General features: G+C 38.3%; 1 protein-coding gene across 2 annotated transcripts in view; it reads left to right on the top strand.

The window, feature by feature from the left end:
- The first annotated feature begins 1,947 nt into the window (after positions 1-1,947).
- The window catches only part of dzip1l (DAZ interacting zinc finger protein 1-like), a 39,676-nt gene continuing 21,062 nt past the window's right edge, over positions 1,948-20,561 (top strand). Inside the window, exons 1-6 of one of the 2 annotated variants that reach the window (XM_051707495.1) lie at positions 1,948-2,079; positions 11,083-11,643; positions 11,778-11,862; positions 12,055-12,179; positions 17,162-17,323; positions 17,541-17,681. In XM_051707495.1, the coding sequence (XP_051563455.1) occupies positions 11,137-11,643; positions 11,778-11,862; positions 12,055-12,179; positions 17,162-17,323; positions 17,541-17,681 (1,020 nt within the window). In that variant the 5' untranslated portion in view covers positions 1,948-2,079; positions 11,083-11,136. Of the gene's footprint in view, positions 2,080-2,921; positions 3,025-11,082; positions 11,644-11,777; positions 11,863-12,054; positions 12,180-17,161; positions 17,324-17,540; positions 17,682-20,561 lie in introns of those variants that run through there. The other variant, XM_051707494.1, reaches the window with a different exon arrangement.

Genomic DNA, 20,561 nt, shown 5'->3' with positions numbered 1-20,561 from the left:
TAAAGGGTGAATGGGGCCTGGGTAGCTCAGTGGTTAAAGTTCACTAGTTCGAATCCCAGGACGTGCTGAGTGACTCCAGTCAGTTCTTCTAAGCAACCAAATTGGCCCGGTTGCTAGGGAGGGTAGAGTTACATGGGTAACCTCCTCGTGGTCACAATAATGTGGTTAGTTCTCGGTGGGGCGCATGGTGAGTTGAGCGTGGATGCCGCGGTGGATGGTGCGAAGTCTCCACACGCGCTATGTCTCCGTGGCAACGCGCTCAACAAGCCACATGATAAGATGCGTGGGTTGATGGTCTCAGACGCGGAGGCAACTGGGATTCATCCTCTGCCACCCGGATTGAGGCGAATCACTACACAACCACGAGGACTTAAAAAGTACACTGGGAATTGGGCATTCCAAATTGGGAGAAAAAGGGGACAAAATCCAAAAAATAAAATAAGAATAATTAAAAAGAAAAGGATAAAGTGTCAGTAAATATGATAAATAAGATGTTTGGCAGAATGTTAATCTCAGTCACCATTCACTTTCATTGCACCCCCACCATACAGCTCCTTTGGTGTTCTACAGAAGAAAGTAAGTCATACTTGTTTGGAACAACATGAGCGCAAGTAAATGATGTCATAATTTTAATTTCTGAATGAATTATCCCTTGAATATGACACAGGCTGAACCTGACAATTTTGTAAATGCATAAACATGGATAGCCATTAAGTGCATTAAAACTAGCAATGAGATTTAAGTTTGCAATAATCATTTTTATACTTTTTACATATTGTCTGGGTTGAATCTTCTTTAACCAAGTTTTGTTTATGGTTTTCAAGGAGGAAGGCTTGTCACAGAAGCATTCCCTCCTGTTTTTTAAAAGCTGATAAATCTATTTCTATTGCTTTTAAATACACATTTGTATGTAATGATTATATGGTTGTTTTTCTTAATTGTTTTACTGTTTAAAAAAAAAAAAATAATTAAATAGCCAATAAAACATGAATACAGTAGTGGAATATGGTAAGCACTGTTTTTTTCTGAGGTCGATATTAATTAAATTACTTTCTGGGAATATACAGTATGTCCTGGTTGGGTGAACCAGTGTTTACACATTGCAAATACTGGATTTACTGCAACAATCCCGCATATGTCTTATACAGTGGCTCCATCTTGTGTTCATTTGCATGTTTACGTGGCAGCACAGAAAGTGAGCAAGAGTTTTATTATTGCATATTTTGGATAAATAGATCATTTTAATTGTGGTTGTAGTTTATCTGATACAAAACGGTCGCTGAATGGCAGCGATATACTATACTAAAAACATTTTGCGTTAAATAGATGAATAATAATAATAACAACAACAACAACAACAACAATAATACAAACGTAAGATCTTAGTTTAAACATCTTTCAGCTAGTTACACTAACATACAAACACAGAAGTAAAGCCACCAACAAAGAAATATTATGCACAAGAAAATGTGTGAATTTCCTAAAAAACGCACATCCCTTCTATTCTAAAACAAATAAATAAAACTGGCTATTGTGATATTTTGAAGATTTTTTCTTTTTCTTTTAATATATAAATAATTCTTCATCACAACTAATGTCTATGCATTGACAAGATGCATTAGAGGGAATTTTGTATGGTGAATATTCTCATTGTAGTGGAGTGGAAGTAGGCAACTTCTCATTTAATGATCAATCCAGGCTTAAAAATAATCTGTCATCTCCCCCACCACTTTCTCTTCAAAATGAAACAAGTGTCAAATGTCAAATATAGCCGAACCAAACACTTTGTTTTCAACAGTTTGTTTAAAATCCATGCATTTTTGTTAAAGGGCGTTACAACTGCAATTTCTGAAAACTGTACATCTCTTCTGTACATATCCTCAGCTTTAGCACCTGAGGTAATGAGTCAGTGGTCTCCATGGCAACAGGTTGTGCTTTCCTATTAGCCCCGCCTATCAGCAACAGTCGCCAGCTGTTACAGTAACCTCTTCCTTCACTCTTTACCTTCACTTTTTACTTTCAAACTGACATCATGTATTGTTCCGGTTTTCTTCTTTTAACTTGAATCTTGAAACTGAGGTAAGCGTCTGAAATCTCTACAGAAACATTATCGAAGGGCGGACTCAACTTTTGTGTACTCGGTTGAGAGCGACAGTGTTACAGCATATCCTGTCTCTTTCGCGTTGATCACAAAAATAACTGTTTACATAAGGTAAAACTGATGGAAAAACGCTTTTTACTTTTTAATCTGGCCTGATACACAGAACGGTTTGTGTTTTTGTTTTTACAGTAACACACTTTGAAACTCAAATAGAATGTTTCTCATGAAATCCATGATTATGATCGATCACTGAATTCCTAATGTTAAAGGTGCAGTCAGTATTTTTATTTATTTATTTATTTTATCCTGGACTTGGACAGAATACTTTTCCGTTATTGTTGTTATTGTAGAAATTCACTATTCACATTCAGCCATGATTAATTTAATCCAAGAGTGAAAGTGTCCAGTAACAGGGCGATTACTGAGATAAAGCAGGTATTTGGCTGGTCATGTGATTCTAACATGACCATGTAGAATAAAACAGCTTTTTTATTCTTCTCATGTGATTATATATATATATCAAAATAACAATTCATTTCCTTAGGATGTGTAAAAAAATGACTGACTGCAACTTTAATAAGAGAGAATGCTGACATTTCGGGGGTCCATCCATCCATCCATCCATCTGAAAATTTCCGACCATTCAACCATGAGCAAATTGATAACCCTTTTTCCACTTTATTGCATGTAGTCTGGTAAACTATTGAGATCATGCAGTCAGTTAAATCAGTTAATTACAGGCGTGGCTTTGGTTGTTTAGAAACAGGGGGAGTGAAATACTATTAACCAGTACTGTGGGCGGTTTAGTTTGAGGAACAATACAGTTCAAACTGCAGAGAGACTGTTGATATGTAAACTCAGAGGCATCAGACTCAGACGCTATGACATAAAACAAGATGATCCCTTGCCAAATGCATTTTCAGGTAAACAGTGTGTGTGTGTGTGTGTGTGTTTTTTAATGAACTGTTAGTAAAAATTATGTACATGTTATGATTATCTTATATACAGGACTCTGAATTAATAATTAATAGGTCTGTATGATTTGTTATGTGCTCTTTTAGCTGACATTCTTCTAGTCAATGATAACGTATAAAGGTATCATTGTTTATCTAGTGCATAGAACATAAAAGAATGGATGCCTTTCTTTCACAAACATTTTATTCTTTACAATTCGGAAGGCATGCGCTTTTTGCTGAAGTTTTAATAAAAAACTGTACAGTATTAGACCTAAAAACAAAACAAAAACCGTGCCAACAGAGCTTCTGAAAGAGTCGCCATTTGGCCATTGAGAACAGACAGTTGTTGTCATAGAGAATGACTCTTTTACTTTAAATTCTTGTCTGCCTTCTAATCCTCAAATAGAGCTTATGTGCTGTAGGGTGTTGCTAGGGTTGGAAGAGATAAGGGCACCCAGAGGACCAAAATCCCTGTAATTAATTTTGAAATATGTTAAAATGTGTAATAAATGGTAGTGAATACCTTCAACATTTTGCATTTATTACATTTTGAACAAACATAATTATGATTGCCAGTACTCTTGATATCTATATTGGTTATTACCCTCTTTCTTGGCTTTAAGCAATCACACAAGTAAAGAAAATATTAAAGAAAAAAATAAGCCTGAAATATTCATTTTGATTAGGAATAATTGCAGAACTTAATTTAAAATGAGTCTTTGAGATTTTGGATAATGTCATTATGTACACTCACACCATCATCTCTTGATGAAAAATACTTTCTGTGCTCCTAGACGTAATCCATTTTGATCGACTCTTCTCAGTAGCTTCAATACAAACAGGAAGTTAGATGACAAAATTCGGAAGAACGGAGTGCTGAAAAGGGGCGGGGCTGAGTAAGGTGAATACGGTTACGTTTCAGCACCTCACACATGGACAGCAACTCTTTTAAATAGCACTTAAAGCGTGTCCTCTCCAAGCGTTTATGTTAAGTGCAGTTTTGGGAATGCTAGTAAAAAATAACGAACGTTCATAAAATTGCTCTTAACAACTATGATCAATCGTTATTGGGAAACGGGGCCCAGATCAGTCCAGAGCCTTTTGCAGTACAGTTTTGTAGGGAGTCAAAATTTAAAACGCACAATTTAACAATCTAATCCTTCACAGCAGTCAATTTAGTTCACCAAAAAATACCCACATATCAGACTAACCAGAAATAATGCTATGCAACTGCTATGACCTATAGTCCTTTATAGATATTTTTAATAAATATGTTATCCAGGGGGCCTAGGTAGCTCATTAAGTATTGACGCTGACTACCACCCCTGGAGTCGCAAGTTAGAATCCAGGGCATGCTGAGTGACTCCAGCCAGGTCTCTTAAGCAACCAAATTGGCCCAGTTGCTAGGGAGGTTAGAGTCACATGGGATAACCTCCTATAATGTGGTTCTCGCTCTTGGTGGGGCGTGTGGTGAGTTGTGCGTGGATGCCGTGGAGAATAGTGTGAAGCCTGCACACACGCTATGTCTCTGCGGTAACGAGCTCTACAAGCCATGTGATAAGATCTCAGACGTGGAGGCAATTGAGATTCATCCTCCGCCACCCGGATTGAGGCGAGTCACTACGCCACCATGAGGACTTATTGGGCGTATTGGGAATTGGGCATTCCAAATTGGGGAGAAAAGGGTAGAAAATAAAAATAAATAAATAAATAGGTTATCCTACTGTTTACTGTTACTGTGGTTTTTTACACATATTCCATGCATCTCGCCTTGAGAATCTCCGCAAATTTGTTGTAAAAGTCACTACATTCACCTCTTTATCTACTGAAATCAGAAATCAGCCACCAATGACAGCATCAGGTTCTTTCTGAGTGAAAAGATCTTTTAAATCACATTTTGGGAGCAAAATCTGCACAGTGTTCAAAGTGGAGGGGTTGCTTCTTTGTCCTGCTGTTAGGCCTAGGTTACTATCTATGGTGCTTGACTTACCAGCTAAGCCTAGTTAGCTTGCTCACTAGCTGCTACCAATACTGTTTACTTGAAAAGCACACGGTAAGCAATATCGCGTTGCCATGGGAGCAAAGAGAGAGCGAGAGGGAGGAAGTTACAGCTTTTTCATTTTAGGCTATTTAGGTAATTCGATTAGGCCTACTTAATTTTCTTTGCTTAGTTTCATTTTTAAAATTATATCTGTGGCAAAATATTTTAAAATATAAAAAATTTGTACCACAAATTTAACTGAATAATTGAAAAAGGTTATTTAGGTTGTAAGGACAAATTCCATGGCACACCAGCCCACCTCCCAAGGTACTGTTTGAGAGCCACTGAATTAGATTACTGAATTAGTGCTGCTGCCAGTGAAGTGCCTTCTGAATGCTGACCCTTGCTGACCAAATAACTGATGCTTGATCTGACTGAAATAATATTTATTTGTTTAAATGGCATGGAGGTTAAAGACAAACTCTAATGTATTTACATTGTATGGATGACTATTCACTTGTTAATAAAAAATACAAAAAAAATGCTGAAATAAAAAACAACTGCATGCATAAATTAATTTACTGGTCTGTCTTGGGTCATGTCAGACCTCTTGAGCTTCCTGTCTCCTGCTGATTGGCAATGTTTTTTGAAACATTTTGTTATTTTCTGCATGTCTTCACATCTTAAAATATGATTTTTAATATTTCAGATGTCAGCCTACATACTCTAAGCCAGTGGTTCACAAACATTTTAAAGTGGCAAACCCCTCCAAACATTCAACATCCTTTTGTGTACCCCCTCTCCAAAACATAGATTATAGGACATAGTACCCGCAATTTATAAGAGCTGCTGGTACGTAAAATAGCTGCCAGTACTGTGTCATGAATTGCACATCATTGCAGGTACAGCATTGCTGGACTGCTTCAAGCATTATGGGAAAGTATCTGCGCAATTGCGCAGACAGCTCAAGGTGTAATATTTGAGACTGTTGCATGATTTTTTTTTTTTTTTCAGGAAATGAGTTTAACCTTGCTGACAATGAAAAACAGGGCTTTAGGGTGCGAGCAAATGTGAGTGAAAATTACTGAGTGAATGTTGAAAATTATTTGGCTGCATCTGTGCAGTGACACCTGCCATAAAAACTTATGAACTTACACCATCACAATCAAAACTCCCTATGCATCTCACATTATATGCAAATTACGTTTCAAACTGCGATTTAAAAACAAATGAACTAAAATCGTGGACCACTGACATGTGCTAGTCAGCATAGTATCCGTTTTACTAGCTATCATTTAGCTACGTCACCTAGCAGTGTGCTGGGCTGGCAAAAAAGATACTTGCATCATGTATGTTGCGCACTCACAACGCATGAGTAGATGCATTTTTTTAAAGCACAGGATATTTGCATTAAGTGTATATAGTAACAAAAAGTATGTTCTTTGCACTAAGTGCAAATAGTGTTAAAGGGAAATGTATAGTGAAAATGCAAGTAGTGGCAGAGACTATTTACACCCCTAATTAAATACTAACATACAGTATAGTGGCATCACTGCAATGTGTTTATTTGGTGTCTCACAGACACCCAGCCTACACCAACCTCTACCCCTAAACCTATCCCTAACCTTCCCTCACAAATTAACCATGGTTTTACCATAGTAACCATAGTATCGTTATGGTATTTTGTAGTAAAATAATATTTACCACAAAATTAAACATGGTTACTATATTAACACCATATTATTGTAGTAACACCATAGTTAATTACATTAAAACTATGGCTTCTGTCAAAAAGCAAGGTTACTACAACATTACTTTAGTAAAATAATGGTTAATTTTACCCGAACAAAACCTTTCTCTCAACTCCCCATTGTTCACCATGACCAGATCACTGTGAGGAAATCAACATTTATATTAATTGTATTTATTATTATTATAAGTATTATTAAAGGAAATGTGAGGAGTGTAGACAGGAAACAGTATGGGATAAAGTGGGACAAAAAGGGGAATCAAACCTGGGTCTTCCGCATGGAAAAAGCACATCCATACTGTCTTAACACTATACCATTACAGCAACAGTTGAGGGTGCAGTTTGTCTTTAATTTCTGTGTTTCCTTCAGACTATTTGTGTGCAAATAGCCGTGCTGGGTGGCAGGTGCTGTTTACACCTATAGCGCAAATAGTCACTCTGGTTTTTTTTTTTTTTTACTGCAAAAGATAGGATTATTTTATTGCATGATATTTATCTAGCCTTTATGACACAACCATTTTGGTATTTCTACACCAGAGGGCGCACAAAATTATTTTTTGCCAGTGAGAAATACATGAATTCAGTATGAATGTTATTTTAGACTGATAAAACAGTAAATCTCAGTATTTTGTTTGCATATCCCCATTGTCACCTCACATACCCCCAGGTCTGCGCATACCCCAGTTTGGGAAACACTGCTCTAATTAGCTGCTCTAAGTACTACAAGGCTATAAGTATATTAATTTGGGCAAAGTGGTTAATTAACTGAGGTGCAGCAAGCTAGCCAAATAATCTCTGATTTAACTATTACTTCATGAACAAGTTAGCTATCTAGCTTGCTGAGCTCAAGTAGGAACAACTGATCTGCCCATCATTAGTTAAGTAACATTACTGTAACTGGTGTTACCAAGCTGCCTGATATTATCCAATATATTATTTAATATCTAGCTCTTTAAACTGTAAGAACAGGGTTCCGTTACAATGTACATGCATTTATATATACATTTATACCGTATTTCATTGAATAACGTTAATAAATTTCCCCCAAATAATGTAAAAGTTCAAACTATAAACTTACTAGGTCACATTGTAAACTGAACAATTATTAACCCTTTCACACGTATGATCAAACCGGTGTGATTACACTAGGCTGGGCTCAGATGCGTATGATCAAACCAGTGTGATCTGTATTTGTGCTGCTGTTTACTAGCAAAAGAGGGACTGAAGTGATTGTCATAATGAACCAGCTGCTCAAATACTCCCAATATTTTATTTTTATATGTTACAAACATTCAAACAATCACTAAATAAAAGTTTAAAGCTGTTACAGTTGGAGCGCACTTTCTGACGTCAGACAAAGAATATACAAACTAGTCAATCCACTCAAGCCTTCTCCCATTCCATCCGTCACTCATTCTAACCACTTCCGGTTCTGGGAAAGTGGAAGGGCTAGGTTTTTAGAACCTTCTATGCTTCAATCACGAATTCAGAATCCCATGCTGCATTGCAGTGTAAACAATATGGCAGCGCACATAGCTGGCAAGCGCACTCACGGTTGCATCTTATTTATCATAATCAATCATTATAAAAAAAATCTAAAAACCATATTATATGTTTGATAATATATAATCTGTCCTCCAGTGCATCTGCTGTGAAGTGTAAGGTAAGCTTTTTTATTTATTTTTATTACAGCACGCATGCGGTACGTCCCAGCTCAATCGGGGGCAGTCTGTGGCTTGTCGGGGACCCAGATCCACGCCCCCACCTCCATTACTGGACACCAGTCTTGGATGTGTCCTGGCTCCCCGCAACTCCAACAGACCAGCCCAGGCTCCCCGGCTGCACTCGTGGCAGTGGAGACAGCATCCTGGGAAGGGCGACAGAGAGGGGTAGGGGAGGGGGCTGGCGCATAGTGCAGCCCGTGGAGGCGGGGCGCCGGTTTGGGTGAAAACACTCCCTGTTTCTGGGGAGCAGGTATAGGGCGAGAGGGAGGGAAAAGAGGGGGATGGCACTGGACCCATTCTGCGGTTCTTAGAGGCAGGCTAACGGTCAGCTGCTCCAGCACCATCAGCTCGATGAAGTCCTCCATGCTGCGCCCTTCCTCGGCTAGCACCCATTTTCGGCAGGCATCACGGAGCTACTGGGCAAACACGAACGGGCGGCCGGCATTGCTCAGGGTGAGGGAGCGGAACCGCTGGCGGTGCTGTTCTGGGGTGCGGCCAACCTGTTGCAGGACAGCGGTCTTCAGCTTCATGTAGTCCAGGCGGACCTCTGGTAGTTGCTGCACCGCGAGCTGGGCCTCCCCCGAAAGCAGCGGCAGCAGGTAGAGGGCCCATTGGGTTTGCCTCCAGATCGTCCTGGGGCCCCATGAGAGCCTTTGAGAGCAGCAGGTGTGGCTTCATCACTGCTTCCGAGGCCGTGGCGGAGGACCCGCCTGGAGCTTACCAGCTCTGTAAGGCCTGCCGATCCTCGGCCTGCTCTTGGAGGAGCTCCTGGAAACGCCGCTCCTGGGCGAGAAGGGCTTGGTGGTGCGTCTCCTGGATGCTAGCCATGGCACGGATGACTTTGCCCAGTGGTGAGGTGTCCATGGTGGCAAGTCTTCTTCCCAGTTCCCGGGTTTCGGCACCAGTTTAGCAGGTTTTAGTAAGAAGGAAGCGGGAGCCGGGGTTGCAGTCCACGTAAGTGTGATTTTATTGTCCCAGTTTAACTCAAAAAGGTGCTTTTCAGCAAATCTTTTCACTTTGCAGACACAGCTTCACTTAGTCAGAACAAACTTAAAGTACTAAATAAATGCTTTGCATCGTACAGCTTCAGGGTGTGTGTCTGGTTTGGACTCTCTCTGCCTCTCTGGCGTTTCGCCAGCCTTTTCAAGCCCGTCTCCGCCGTCACTGAAATTAAACACATGTGTTTAGTATCAATAATCACCAGGTGAAAGCTCTTACCGCTTTCTCTCTCCCCACTGACAGACACATGACCACGTCCCGCTCCACAGTATCCCAGGTTTTTAGCTTCATCCAATGCAAGTGAATGGACACCAATGTTTGATGGTCTAAAAAGCATATTTAGGCAGCATCAAAGTAATCCACATGACTCTAGTCGATTAAGTAATGTCTTCTGAAGTTAATCGATATGTTTGTGTGAAAAACAAATCGCTAATTAAAACTGGCTTCCGCCAGCTCTCTGTAGCTGTTTGAATTGACCTAACTCTCGCGTGAAGTACATTCCTCTGTGGTAAATAGAGCGAAACCTCTGAATTCTCACGTGAACGCACCAATGTGATGACGTCACACGACAGTGACGTGAGGCATTCAGTGTTTACAGGAAGCGATTTTTTTTTTTTACATTAATAAAGTTTTAATTAGCGATTAGTTTTTCACACAAACGTATTGATTCACTTCAGAAAACATTACTTGATCAGTGGGAGTCGTGTGGATTACTTTGATGCTGACTAAGTGTACTTTTTGGACCGTCAAAAAGTGGTCCAAAATCCATTCACTTGCATTGGGTGAAACTAAAAACCTGGGATACTTTCTTAAAAATCATAAATCCTGTTCTGATGAATAAAGAATGTCATATACATCTTGGATGGCCTGAGGGTGAGTAAATTATCAGCAAATTTTCATTTTTGGGTGAACTATTCCTTTAATTATAGAAGTTAGAAATAAGATCTCAATTTTGTTGAACAGTGAGTGGATAGTACCTGGTTACACATGCATGTTACCTCATCACCAGTTCTTTGAAACAATATTGGTTTGTTGAAACCTGAGTGACAACAGTCCCACCTACTGGCAGAACAGGTAGTGTTCAAAAGATGGATATAAATGTGAGGGCTACAGTCATTTCTGCAGTGAACTAAATGAAGGTGCATGCAGTAATCTAACACTGCCAGTGCCCATTGCTTTTCATTAGGCAGATGGACTACATGTGCAAACAAAGTCATAAAACATATTTTATTTTGTGAAGTGAAACGAGTGAATCTTCAAAAAAACAAAAAAACAATCAGGGTCTTAAGCCCCCGAAGCCTCCCCCTCGCAACGCCTCTGATGTATATTGAGAAGAATACAGTGAACCAATAAGCTTACACAAATGCTTTGTACACACCTTATACATTACTCAAACATAACAACAGTTTGTGTGGCTTAACAAGAGTGCTTTAGATAAAAAATAAAAATAAAGTAGTGGGAATTGCATTTCCTTCACTTAAAAAAAAACAACCTAATGAACAAAAGAGGGTTTGTGGCTGTGCGTGTGTTTGTAATTGTACTTTCTGTTTTCCCTGTCTCTCCCCATTCAGCCTCTTTATAGGAATCAACATATCCATTCATTTGTCCATCCCAAACCTTTCACCATGCTTGGTCAGCTCTTTCCCGGTGAGCCCTATTCCACTCTGTCCAACACACCTTCCTGGATCCCAGCACCCCACCCTCAGCTCTTTCGCTCACGCTCTGAGTCTGTAGACTGGAGGCGTCTTGCTACCCTTGATGTGGACCGGGTTGCACGGGAAATAGATGTCGGTGTGCTTCAGGATTTCATTACAACCGTAACGTTCTGTGATGTGGTGGGTGAGTGTTGTCCGAACTGCCGTGGGCCTGCTGATCCTTCTTTGATCAAACTGCTCCGAATGTCCCAGCTGAGCACAGAGTTCCTGCTCCACTGTCAAGATTTCCTGGGCTCTCAGCTGTCAGGACTGGAGGAGCGTCTGCAGGGGATGCTCTCTCAGGCCCAGCGAGAGGGAGAACAACGAGTAGAACTAGAGAAAAAACTGCAGGAAACCAAGGTGGAGATGCGGCAAAAAAAGAAGTTGATCGCCACTCAACAGCTCCTCCTGCAGGCCAGCTCTAATAATTTTCACAAGGTGGTTTTCTTTTATAACCTTTATACAAATGACAAACGAGCATATACTGAGTGATTTTGTGGTTACCAAAGCTTGATTACCTTTATTTGTCATAAAACATTTTTTGAATAATCTTTTGATATTTTCCTTATCAGTGCCATTTCTGTGAAAAATCATTTGTTAATTACTCCTACTTACAAGCACATGTTCAGCGACGACATCCTGAGGTCACAGATGCAGGTAGTGCCTTTTGAATGTCTTCAATCTTCAAAGTTGCATACATTTCAGATAACACTATATTAACACTATACATTTCAATGATCAGAAATGTATGATTGGTGGAAAAGATTTTTTTATGAAACTCAATCACTGCCTCTGTATTTTATGCATTTAAATTTGGCAGATTGTGTATTGTGTGTGTTTTTGTTTTAGAGAGGCAGAAGAAGAGGCAGGTAGAACAGATGGAGGATGGGATAGAAGAGCTGAAAGAGAGACTAAGAGTGATGCAGATGCAGCTACAGGCAGAGAGAGAAATGGACAGTTTGAGGCAACAGCAGGTATGTTTGTGTTTGAATCAATGTCCAGCACCACATATAGTTCATACTGGACAGAACCTCTTAAGTAACTCCTCTGTTTCTATTGTTTGATACTGTACTTGGTAAACATTGTCCCATATTTTATTGTTTATTGGCAGATAGTAGGCTTTAGCTCTTAGTATTGAAGTTTCTGATTAAGATTAAAGGGACACTGTAATTTTTTCCTCATTAAAATAGTTTTACAAATAAAGATTGAAGAACACTTTTGACAAATATGATTCAAATCATGTGCACTCACATGAAATGAAGACAGTCATATCAGTGGTCTAGAAAATACTGTTTCTTTTGTTTAAATCACGTGTCTTGGAATTTGAATTACTGCACTACTATAAAATAAAAAGAAGAGTATGTTTCTATTTAGGGGATACCAAGGGGCTAGCTATATAGAGGCTAGCTGTCACACTTTGTACATCAGTAAATATTTTTCCAAGGTAGATTTTATTTTTAAAAGTCAATCTCTGTATAAGCACATATCTTGTCTATACAGAAGTCTTAGCTACTAAAAAAGCTATTGTACGAATTTTGGTTAATGTAAATGTACATGGTATGGATTAAAGTGCCCGTGTACCTCCATCATTATGTAGGGTACAGAATGTGTGTTAGGAATTAAATTAAACTGTCCGCATGTCTATGTCATAATTTAGGAATTTCATAATGGAATTAGTTGCTTTCGATAACCATTATAAGAAGGATAAATGACAAATAATTTGATTATTTGTCTGAATAAAATTCTCCACCATTAAAATCATAATACAACGGCTTGTTGTATCTGCTCACAATTTCTATTGTAAGGAATAAGCTTTAATAAGGGAATTATGATTAATTCACTTATTGGAATAATATTATTCTCTTGACTTATTGAAAATAATATCACAAATATTTTAAGTATAGCTTAGATGCAAAGATCTTTGAAAAATCAAGTGACGGGATTATTTATCAAAATATACCACAGTCAAATTAACTTTGAATACAAACAAGACTTTATTGCTAATCTAAACATAAAACTAATCTAACATATACAAACATGAAACAGGTTGGTGAGTAAAGTGAACAGAGTAGCTTGAATGGAAATGATCTATACAGAGAAAATGAACTTATGGAGTCTGTAGACAATGCCTTGAGAACCATTCGATACTTAATTCAATCTAACTCGATTTGCAATCAGGTGACTCGAATTATATTAAAGAGACCACCAGCACTTTCAGCAAAGTCTGGAGATGTACTTGCGTTTCCTTGCATTGCTTGGTTTTTTGGCTCTTTGTAGACAGTTCTGGTTGTTCCGTCGATGTTTTGGACCTCTGTTAAGATCATGGATGTCTGTTGCTGGGATGATGAGGCGGGGCTTTGAAGCGAGGCCTTCCGCATGAGGACTTGCGACTCCCGTCACGTGTGTGTGTTGTAGCGCAGAGAAGAGAAGGGCTTCCTCTGAGCTTTACTCCGAGCCTTCCTGGACTTCTACTTTGCACGGAACTTGAGGGGCGCCGGGGTGAGGCTGCAAGCCACGGGGGCCAGAGCACGGAGGATGAGGTGCTGAAGAGGAAGTGAAGAAGCAAGAGAGTGCAGAGCAAGAGAAAAGCTCGAGGGGGTTGTCCAGGCTGGTCTTTTAACCCATTTTGTTTGTTCACACCCCAAAGAGGCTCTAAGCAAATCAAAGGCAGCTTTTTAGAGTCACATGGTAATTTCTTTCCCTCCTTCTGATTGATGATTGATGAGCCTTTATTTGTGAAGACTCCTGTTTCCCGCTCAGAATAAGGCAATGTTTATTCATGTATCTTGAAAATGGTGCAAGAGACATGATATTCGTTAACATCAACATTCTCTACGTAAATAAGCAAGCATTTACATACTAAATATGACATACTTTCATGAATATTCAACATGCAAGTAACAAAACATGAAAATACCTGATTAAAAATCATAATGGTTAACCCTCTGGGGTCTGAGGGTGTTTTGGGCCATGGAGAAGTTTTAACATGCCTTGACATTTGTGCTTTTTTCAGTTGCTTAAAAACATATTAATGGCTAAAGTCTGATAACACTGTATTCAGCACAAACTGGGCTACAATAATATGTGAACAACATGTGTGTACATCTTTGTATTTTTGAGAAAATAACATTTATGCGTGGTTTTTGAAAAAACAAAAATTTTAAGTCACTGAAATAAGGCCATATAACACATACTAAACATTTGTTCACAAGACTTTTGAAAAACTGGATCTTGTAGCCTAGAGTTTTTGCTACAAAAATGATATGAAAACCATCCTGATCACTCATTCATACAAAACAATATAGTCATTTAACTTTTGTAAGACACTTTTAGTGTTAGAAAGGCCATATGCGAGGAGGCGTGGATGATCATGAATATTGATGTGATTCACACCTGAGGAGACAAAGACCCCTCCCCTGAGAGAGAATGAATGTGATGTGAGGAGACTTAATGATTGAATGTATTGTTTGTAGCTTATTCACAAAATCAAGTTTAAGTTAAAAGAAGTAATCTGACTATGCATTTTCTTTACATAAAGACTTTACTTAAAAACTTTAGACCTACACTACCATTTAAAAGTTTTAGATCTGTAAGATTTTTTAATGTTTTTAAAAGAAGTCTCTTCTGCTCACCAAGGCTGCATTTATTTGATCCACAATACAGCAAAAACAGCGATATTGTGAAATATTTTTACAATTAAAAATAACTGTTTCTATTTGAATATATTGTAAAATGCAATTTATTCCTGTGATCAAAACTGAATTTTCAGTATCATTACTGCAGTCTTCAGTGTCTCGTGATCCTTCAGAAATCATTCTAATATGCTGATTTTCTAATATGGGCATATTTACAGCACATTTTACACATTTACACCTGAACCGTTATTTGCAAGCACAAGCTTCATTGATGATAATGAGGCAGCATAAACACTAGTTACAATATAATCTAAACATTCATATTATTTTTATATCATATTACATATCATATTTATATCATACAGCATACAATTTAAATACCTGCTTTAGCCAAAACAACATTTAAATGTAACTAAAACTTGCCTATTAGGACATATTTCAAATTTCAATACTCTGAATTCTGGCTGGCAAGTCTGGAAATAGTCCAACTAGTAAAATCTGTCCATGTTTATATAAAATAGCATGTCAACTAATATGTAAGTAAAACTAAATGACTTACTCATCTGAAATTGTATCCTCGGCTGGATCAAGTCGCTCTTCAAAATGCAAACGTTCCTCGTCGGATTCCTGCTCTTCTTCTGAGGAAAATGTGAATTCTTCGTCACTATCCAGGAGCTTCCTCACCTGTGTAGCGTGCCATCTTCCAAACGCGCAGAAAAGTGAATGAATCTGATGATGAACTTGATGTTTTTTAAGGCATTGTTGGGGCATTTACCATTTGCATTGATTGTCTCAGCACATTACCGTATGAATAGCGTGCTCTGCTGGTGGGTATGATCACATTATATTTTACAAAAGCACAAGGTTTTGTTGTTATTGTGAGTGTACACAAATAAAAGTAGATTTATATTCCCTTTATATTCTCTAATGATGTTTTACATTTATCTGTATGCCCAAAATGACGGAGTATTTTAAGTTGTTTCAGCTGTTATGAGGAAAAAATCCAGCTGGACGCACCGGCGCATCAGTCAACCCCTGAGGGTTAATTCATTGGTATGACAACATGGATAATACATTACACGTTATGAGAAACATGATTGTCAGGGTATATTATCAGGTAAAACCTTGAACAAGAGTTCTAGGCACTTTGGCAGATTATGTGTAGGATAAAATTACAGTAAAGTAAGTTTTGCGATTGTGTCATAGTTCCTAAATGAAGATGAGATATCCCGAGATACACTTGTATACACTTGGAAAGTTCATTTGTACATTTGAAGTTATGAGCATTAGTTTGTCCTGCTAAAGAGAAGTTCAACAGTTCAGAACCAGTAAGTCTGTTCAATCTCTGTGTCTTGAACAATGACGATAGTCATTTAAATAATTATTAACATGAGTGTTTTCGGGCATGTGATCTTAGACAAGTCTCCTTTGTTCGTTTTATTGGCCAGATGTGGTTCATCTCATTTAGCTGGGCCATACCAGACTTTAGGGTGCTATTTTGGCAGTCTCTTAGTTTTATGGCTTTGAGGAATTTCAGGGTTAAAAGGTTGGGTTTTCTTGGATTCAAGTAATTTTGCATAGCAACTGTTCGCTCTTCTGCACCTAATATACTACACTACTGAAAATTTTCACTGTTATTGCCCAGAAAAATTACGTTGACCTTTTGTGACAACATGCCCAATATGAGTTAAGTTGTCACAATGGAACCTGCTATTAAACAGCCAATTATAGGCTTGTCAGCAAAAAAAAATAAAAAATCTTTTGGCACATACCTCGTCTATGTAGAATTAATGGCTACTAAAAAGCTATTGAACATTTCCATCATTATTGCAGGTATGTAGTAATGCAGTTTTGCAAGAATTAGACAGTGTTGGACTTCACACATTTGACAGTATTGGTTAGTATCAGGGATCCAAACTACTCACCTTTTCAGCTAATGTCAGCTTTTTTGGAACTAATTTGTCGAAATTGTTTGGTAAAACTTTTAATTTGTACTTACTTTTAATTACTTATTAAAATCAATTGAAATGGGTACTTTTATCTTAACAACTTAAAGCTTTAAATACATCAAATAAATCACTGAAAATATACCCCTGGAACACCTGCTATGAATGTCTCACCTTTTTTTTATTTATTTTTGATCTCTCATGAGTTTGGATCCTTGTAATATCCACACCTAACAGGGTGGAGAATTTTAAATGCAAGTTATTTATATTTGATTATTTTAGTTTTTAAGTCATTAAATAACCAGTTCAAGTACCACAAATAATTGTATTCAAAAAGCCTGGAGAAAATACATCTAATAAACCTTTTTGTGTCAGGAGCAAGAGAAGCAGCTAAGAAGAGAACAGTCAGAGAAAGAAGCTCTGGACAGATGGAAAGAGGAGGAGAGAAGAAATTTTCAGCAGGAAATTGGGGAGCTGAGACAGCTCTTTTTCCAGGAATCTAAAGATATGGCAAGCAAGAACACATCCATAGAGGCTGTGAGCATACAAGAGTTCAAAATTAACCTTTTAAACTGTCACCAATAGATGGAGATAGATCCTCTGGTTTTGGAAGCTACATGTTATGTTTCAGTGCAATTATTAGTAGGTTATAATGTTTTGTTTTGTTTTTGTGCTTTGATGTTTTTGATGTAAAATAAATCAATCAATATTTTATTGTATTTTATAGTAATGTTTGTCATTGTTTCAACTATAGAAACTACTGGAGTTGCAAAATAGAGAGGTGGATGCATTAAGCAATGTTTACAAGAACAAAAGCTTTCAAGAAGAGAGCGACCACGAGAAAAAAAGAAGAGAAAACAGAGAGAAAGAGCTAAAAGAGAGAATGGTCCAGAAGGTGAGAGTTCTCACAGTTTTACTACTTTGGGACTTTCATATAACTAAAATATTCAATCATTGTCCAATAGATTGTCCAAAAAGACAATCTATTGGAACTGAGTTGGAAATTTCTGTGTAAAATACATTAACATACAGTACGTATGGCCACATTTACACATCAGTTATACCTATTCGGTATTCAGAAACTTGGCCCACGCTATCTTGGTGAGGTAATAAGAAAAAAGTAGGATAGAAAAGTGTGCCAAGCTTTGTGCCAGGGGCAGATCTAGAAATGTTTTTATGGGGTGGCAAGGGGGTGGCATGCAGACTATGAGGGGTGGCAACACTAAAGCAAGCGCCTATGTGTAGTTCTTATGGTTGAAGGTACCAAGCTTCATTGCAACAAGTACTAGTTCATTTGTTGGAGTCACTATCAAATTACAAATGTCCATGAATTTGCGATACAACTGCTTTTCCACAGGAGCCACATAGTAACCATTTTGCTACTGATTTGCCAACATTAAAAAAAAAAACATTTGTTTGCATAATAAAAAATAAGTAACAAATGATATATCTCCAGAACACCAAGACATTGTCTATTAAACACATCAACAAATTCTAAATGTTCCTAAGCTTCACATATAGAACTTGCAGTCTGGACTAAACGTCACCACCTTATGCAGGCCAAATGATTTTTTTTGTTTTTTTGTTAAGTGTACCCATGGATGGAAAATGCATGCATATCCCATGTTATTCTGCTAATAAAGTCCTGTAGGCCAATCATCATTGTTACAGCTGGAATAATCCATTTGAAAGCGAAGATTAACACAAAGTTAGGTCTAAATAAAAATAAACTGTACAGAAAAATGTAATGTGGGGGGGGTGGGGCGGGGGTACAGTGCTGCAAAACTCATGAATATTAATTATGCTATGCACAGTAAAATATTCTTTTAAATTACTTGTTTCAATCAACAGTCATTCTTGAAAGGGCCTGGGTAGCTCAGCAAGTAAAGACACCGACTACTACCCCTGGAGTCGCGAGTTTGAATCCAGGGTGTGCTGAGTGACTCCAGCCAGGTCTCCTAAGCAACCAAATTGGCCCAGTTGCTAGGGAGGGTAGAGTCACATGGGGTAACCTCCTCGTGGTCGCTATAATGTGGTTTGCTCTCTGTGTGGCGCGTGGTGAGTTGTGCACGGATGCCGCGGAGAATAGCGTGAGCCTCCACACATGCTATGTCTCCGCGTTAACACGCTCAACAAGGTTGACGGTCTCAGACGTGGAGGCAACTGGGATTCGTCCTCTGCCACCTGGATTGAGGCGAGTCACTATGCCACCACGAGTACCTAGAGCGCATTGGGAATTAGGCATTCCAAATTGGGGAGAAAAATGGGAAAAAAAAAAAGTCATTCTTAATGACTGATTCAAGCACCCAAATATTTCACATAATATGGTAATTTCATTTCTACATGTGCCAGTATCAGTCTGGGGATTTTGTTAGTCGGTAGATGAATACATAAATCAGCACTTTGATTAAGAACATGACTGATGTTACTAGTGGTAACTTTTTGCCTTTAGTTTTTAGAGGTTTTGGATTCTAATTTGCCCAAATATAACTTTTTATTTTAATAAAACAAGATTGCATCTGGACGTCAGTGGATGGGTGTTACACTTTAAAAATGCAACAACAGATATGGGGAGACGAGAGTAGCGGAAACACAGACGCATTTATTGACAGTTCTGTATATGAAAAACAACTCCGAAATTCAACACACACACTCTGCATACACACAAACAATAAGGCAGAGAAGGCCATCACAATGGGGGACATGGAAAAGAGTGCGAGCTGCAGAAAACTGCCGACACTAAACAACTCTGATAACAGCCGCAACAAACATTTATCATAACATTCAAAATAACACATTCCAGCACCAGATCGCCAGTTGAAACACACACAGATGAACTGGAACTCAAGAACTGGAGATGTTTCATCTGAATTATACAAATACCTGACAAAAGCTATTTCAAGTGGTGAGGACACGTCCCATCTGTCTCAACCCATAACTGACAGTGATGAATCTAATAATCATTCTGTGAATACTTGGAAACAACTGAGAAATTCATCTTTTACCTCTTTTTTTTCCCTCTTATTTGTCCATGTGGTCATTGGTGTTGAGGAAATAAGCTCATCAACCCGCAAGAGCCCAAACACTGTACACGCACTGCAATAGCAGATAGGCAATTGGTCAGTGTTGTGATTGGCCACTGCAGCTGCTGTAAACAATCACGGGATTGGTTGCTGCTGTAATCAATCACACTATGGGTCTGTAGTCATTTGTGCGTTCGGTGAGAGTTTAGGCAGTTTGACATGAATAAACCCTACACAATGTCAACATCAAATATAATATACTTACATTTATATTAAATACATTTGGATACTTATGTTGGGGTGGCAGATGGGGTGGCAATGCTTTTTCTTAGGGTGGCATGTGCTACCCTTTGCCACCCCGGTAGATCCGCCCCTGCTTTGTGCTGTTCCTTGCACTGTGCAGCACCTTCTGCTCTGCATATCCTTCTGAAGGATCCCAATGTTAGAAACAAGTGACTGAATTTTATTTTTAACAAGATCCCTGATCATTTGAATCCAATCATAACAGTTTCAGCAGCACATTTCAGTGTGTTTCAATGTTTTGTGAACCTGTCACAATATAATGCAGGCTTTGCAAAAAGACTGTTTCTCATTTAATATGTTAAGAAGGCGTTTTTAATGACACAGCAGCAAAAGTTTTACAAAGATAACCTAAAGGCAAAAATAAACAGATATAAAAAAATATATATGATATGGCCCCTTTAAATTTTATGTACTCACTTTGTGTTTTTAGCATGTCTCTCAGTGTGTTT

Source organism: Myxocyprinus asiaticus, chromosome 9 (assembly GCF_019703515.2).
Source record: "Myxocyprinus asiaticus isolate MX2 ecotype Aquarium Trade chromosome 9, UBuf_Myxa_2, whole genome shotgun sequence".
Classification (NCBI taxonomy): domain Eukaryota; kingdom Metazoa; phylum Chordata; class Actinopteri; order Cypriniformes; family Catostomidae; genus Myxocyprinus; species Myxocyprinus asiaticus.
Note: the sequence above shows the minus strand (reverse complement) of the source record. Positions and strands in the feature narration are given on the sequence as shown.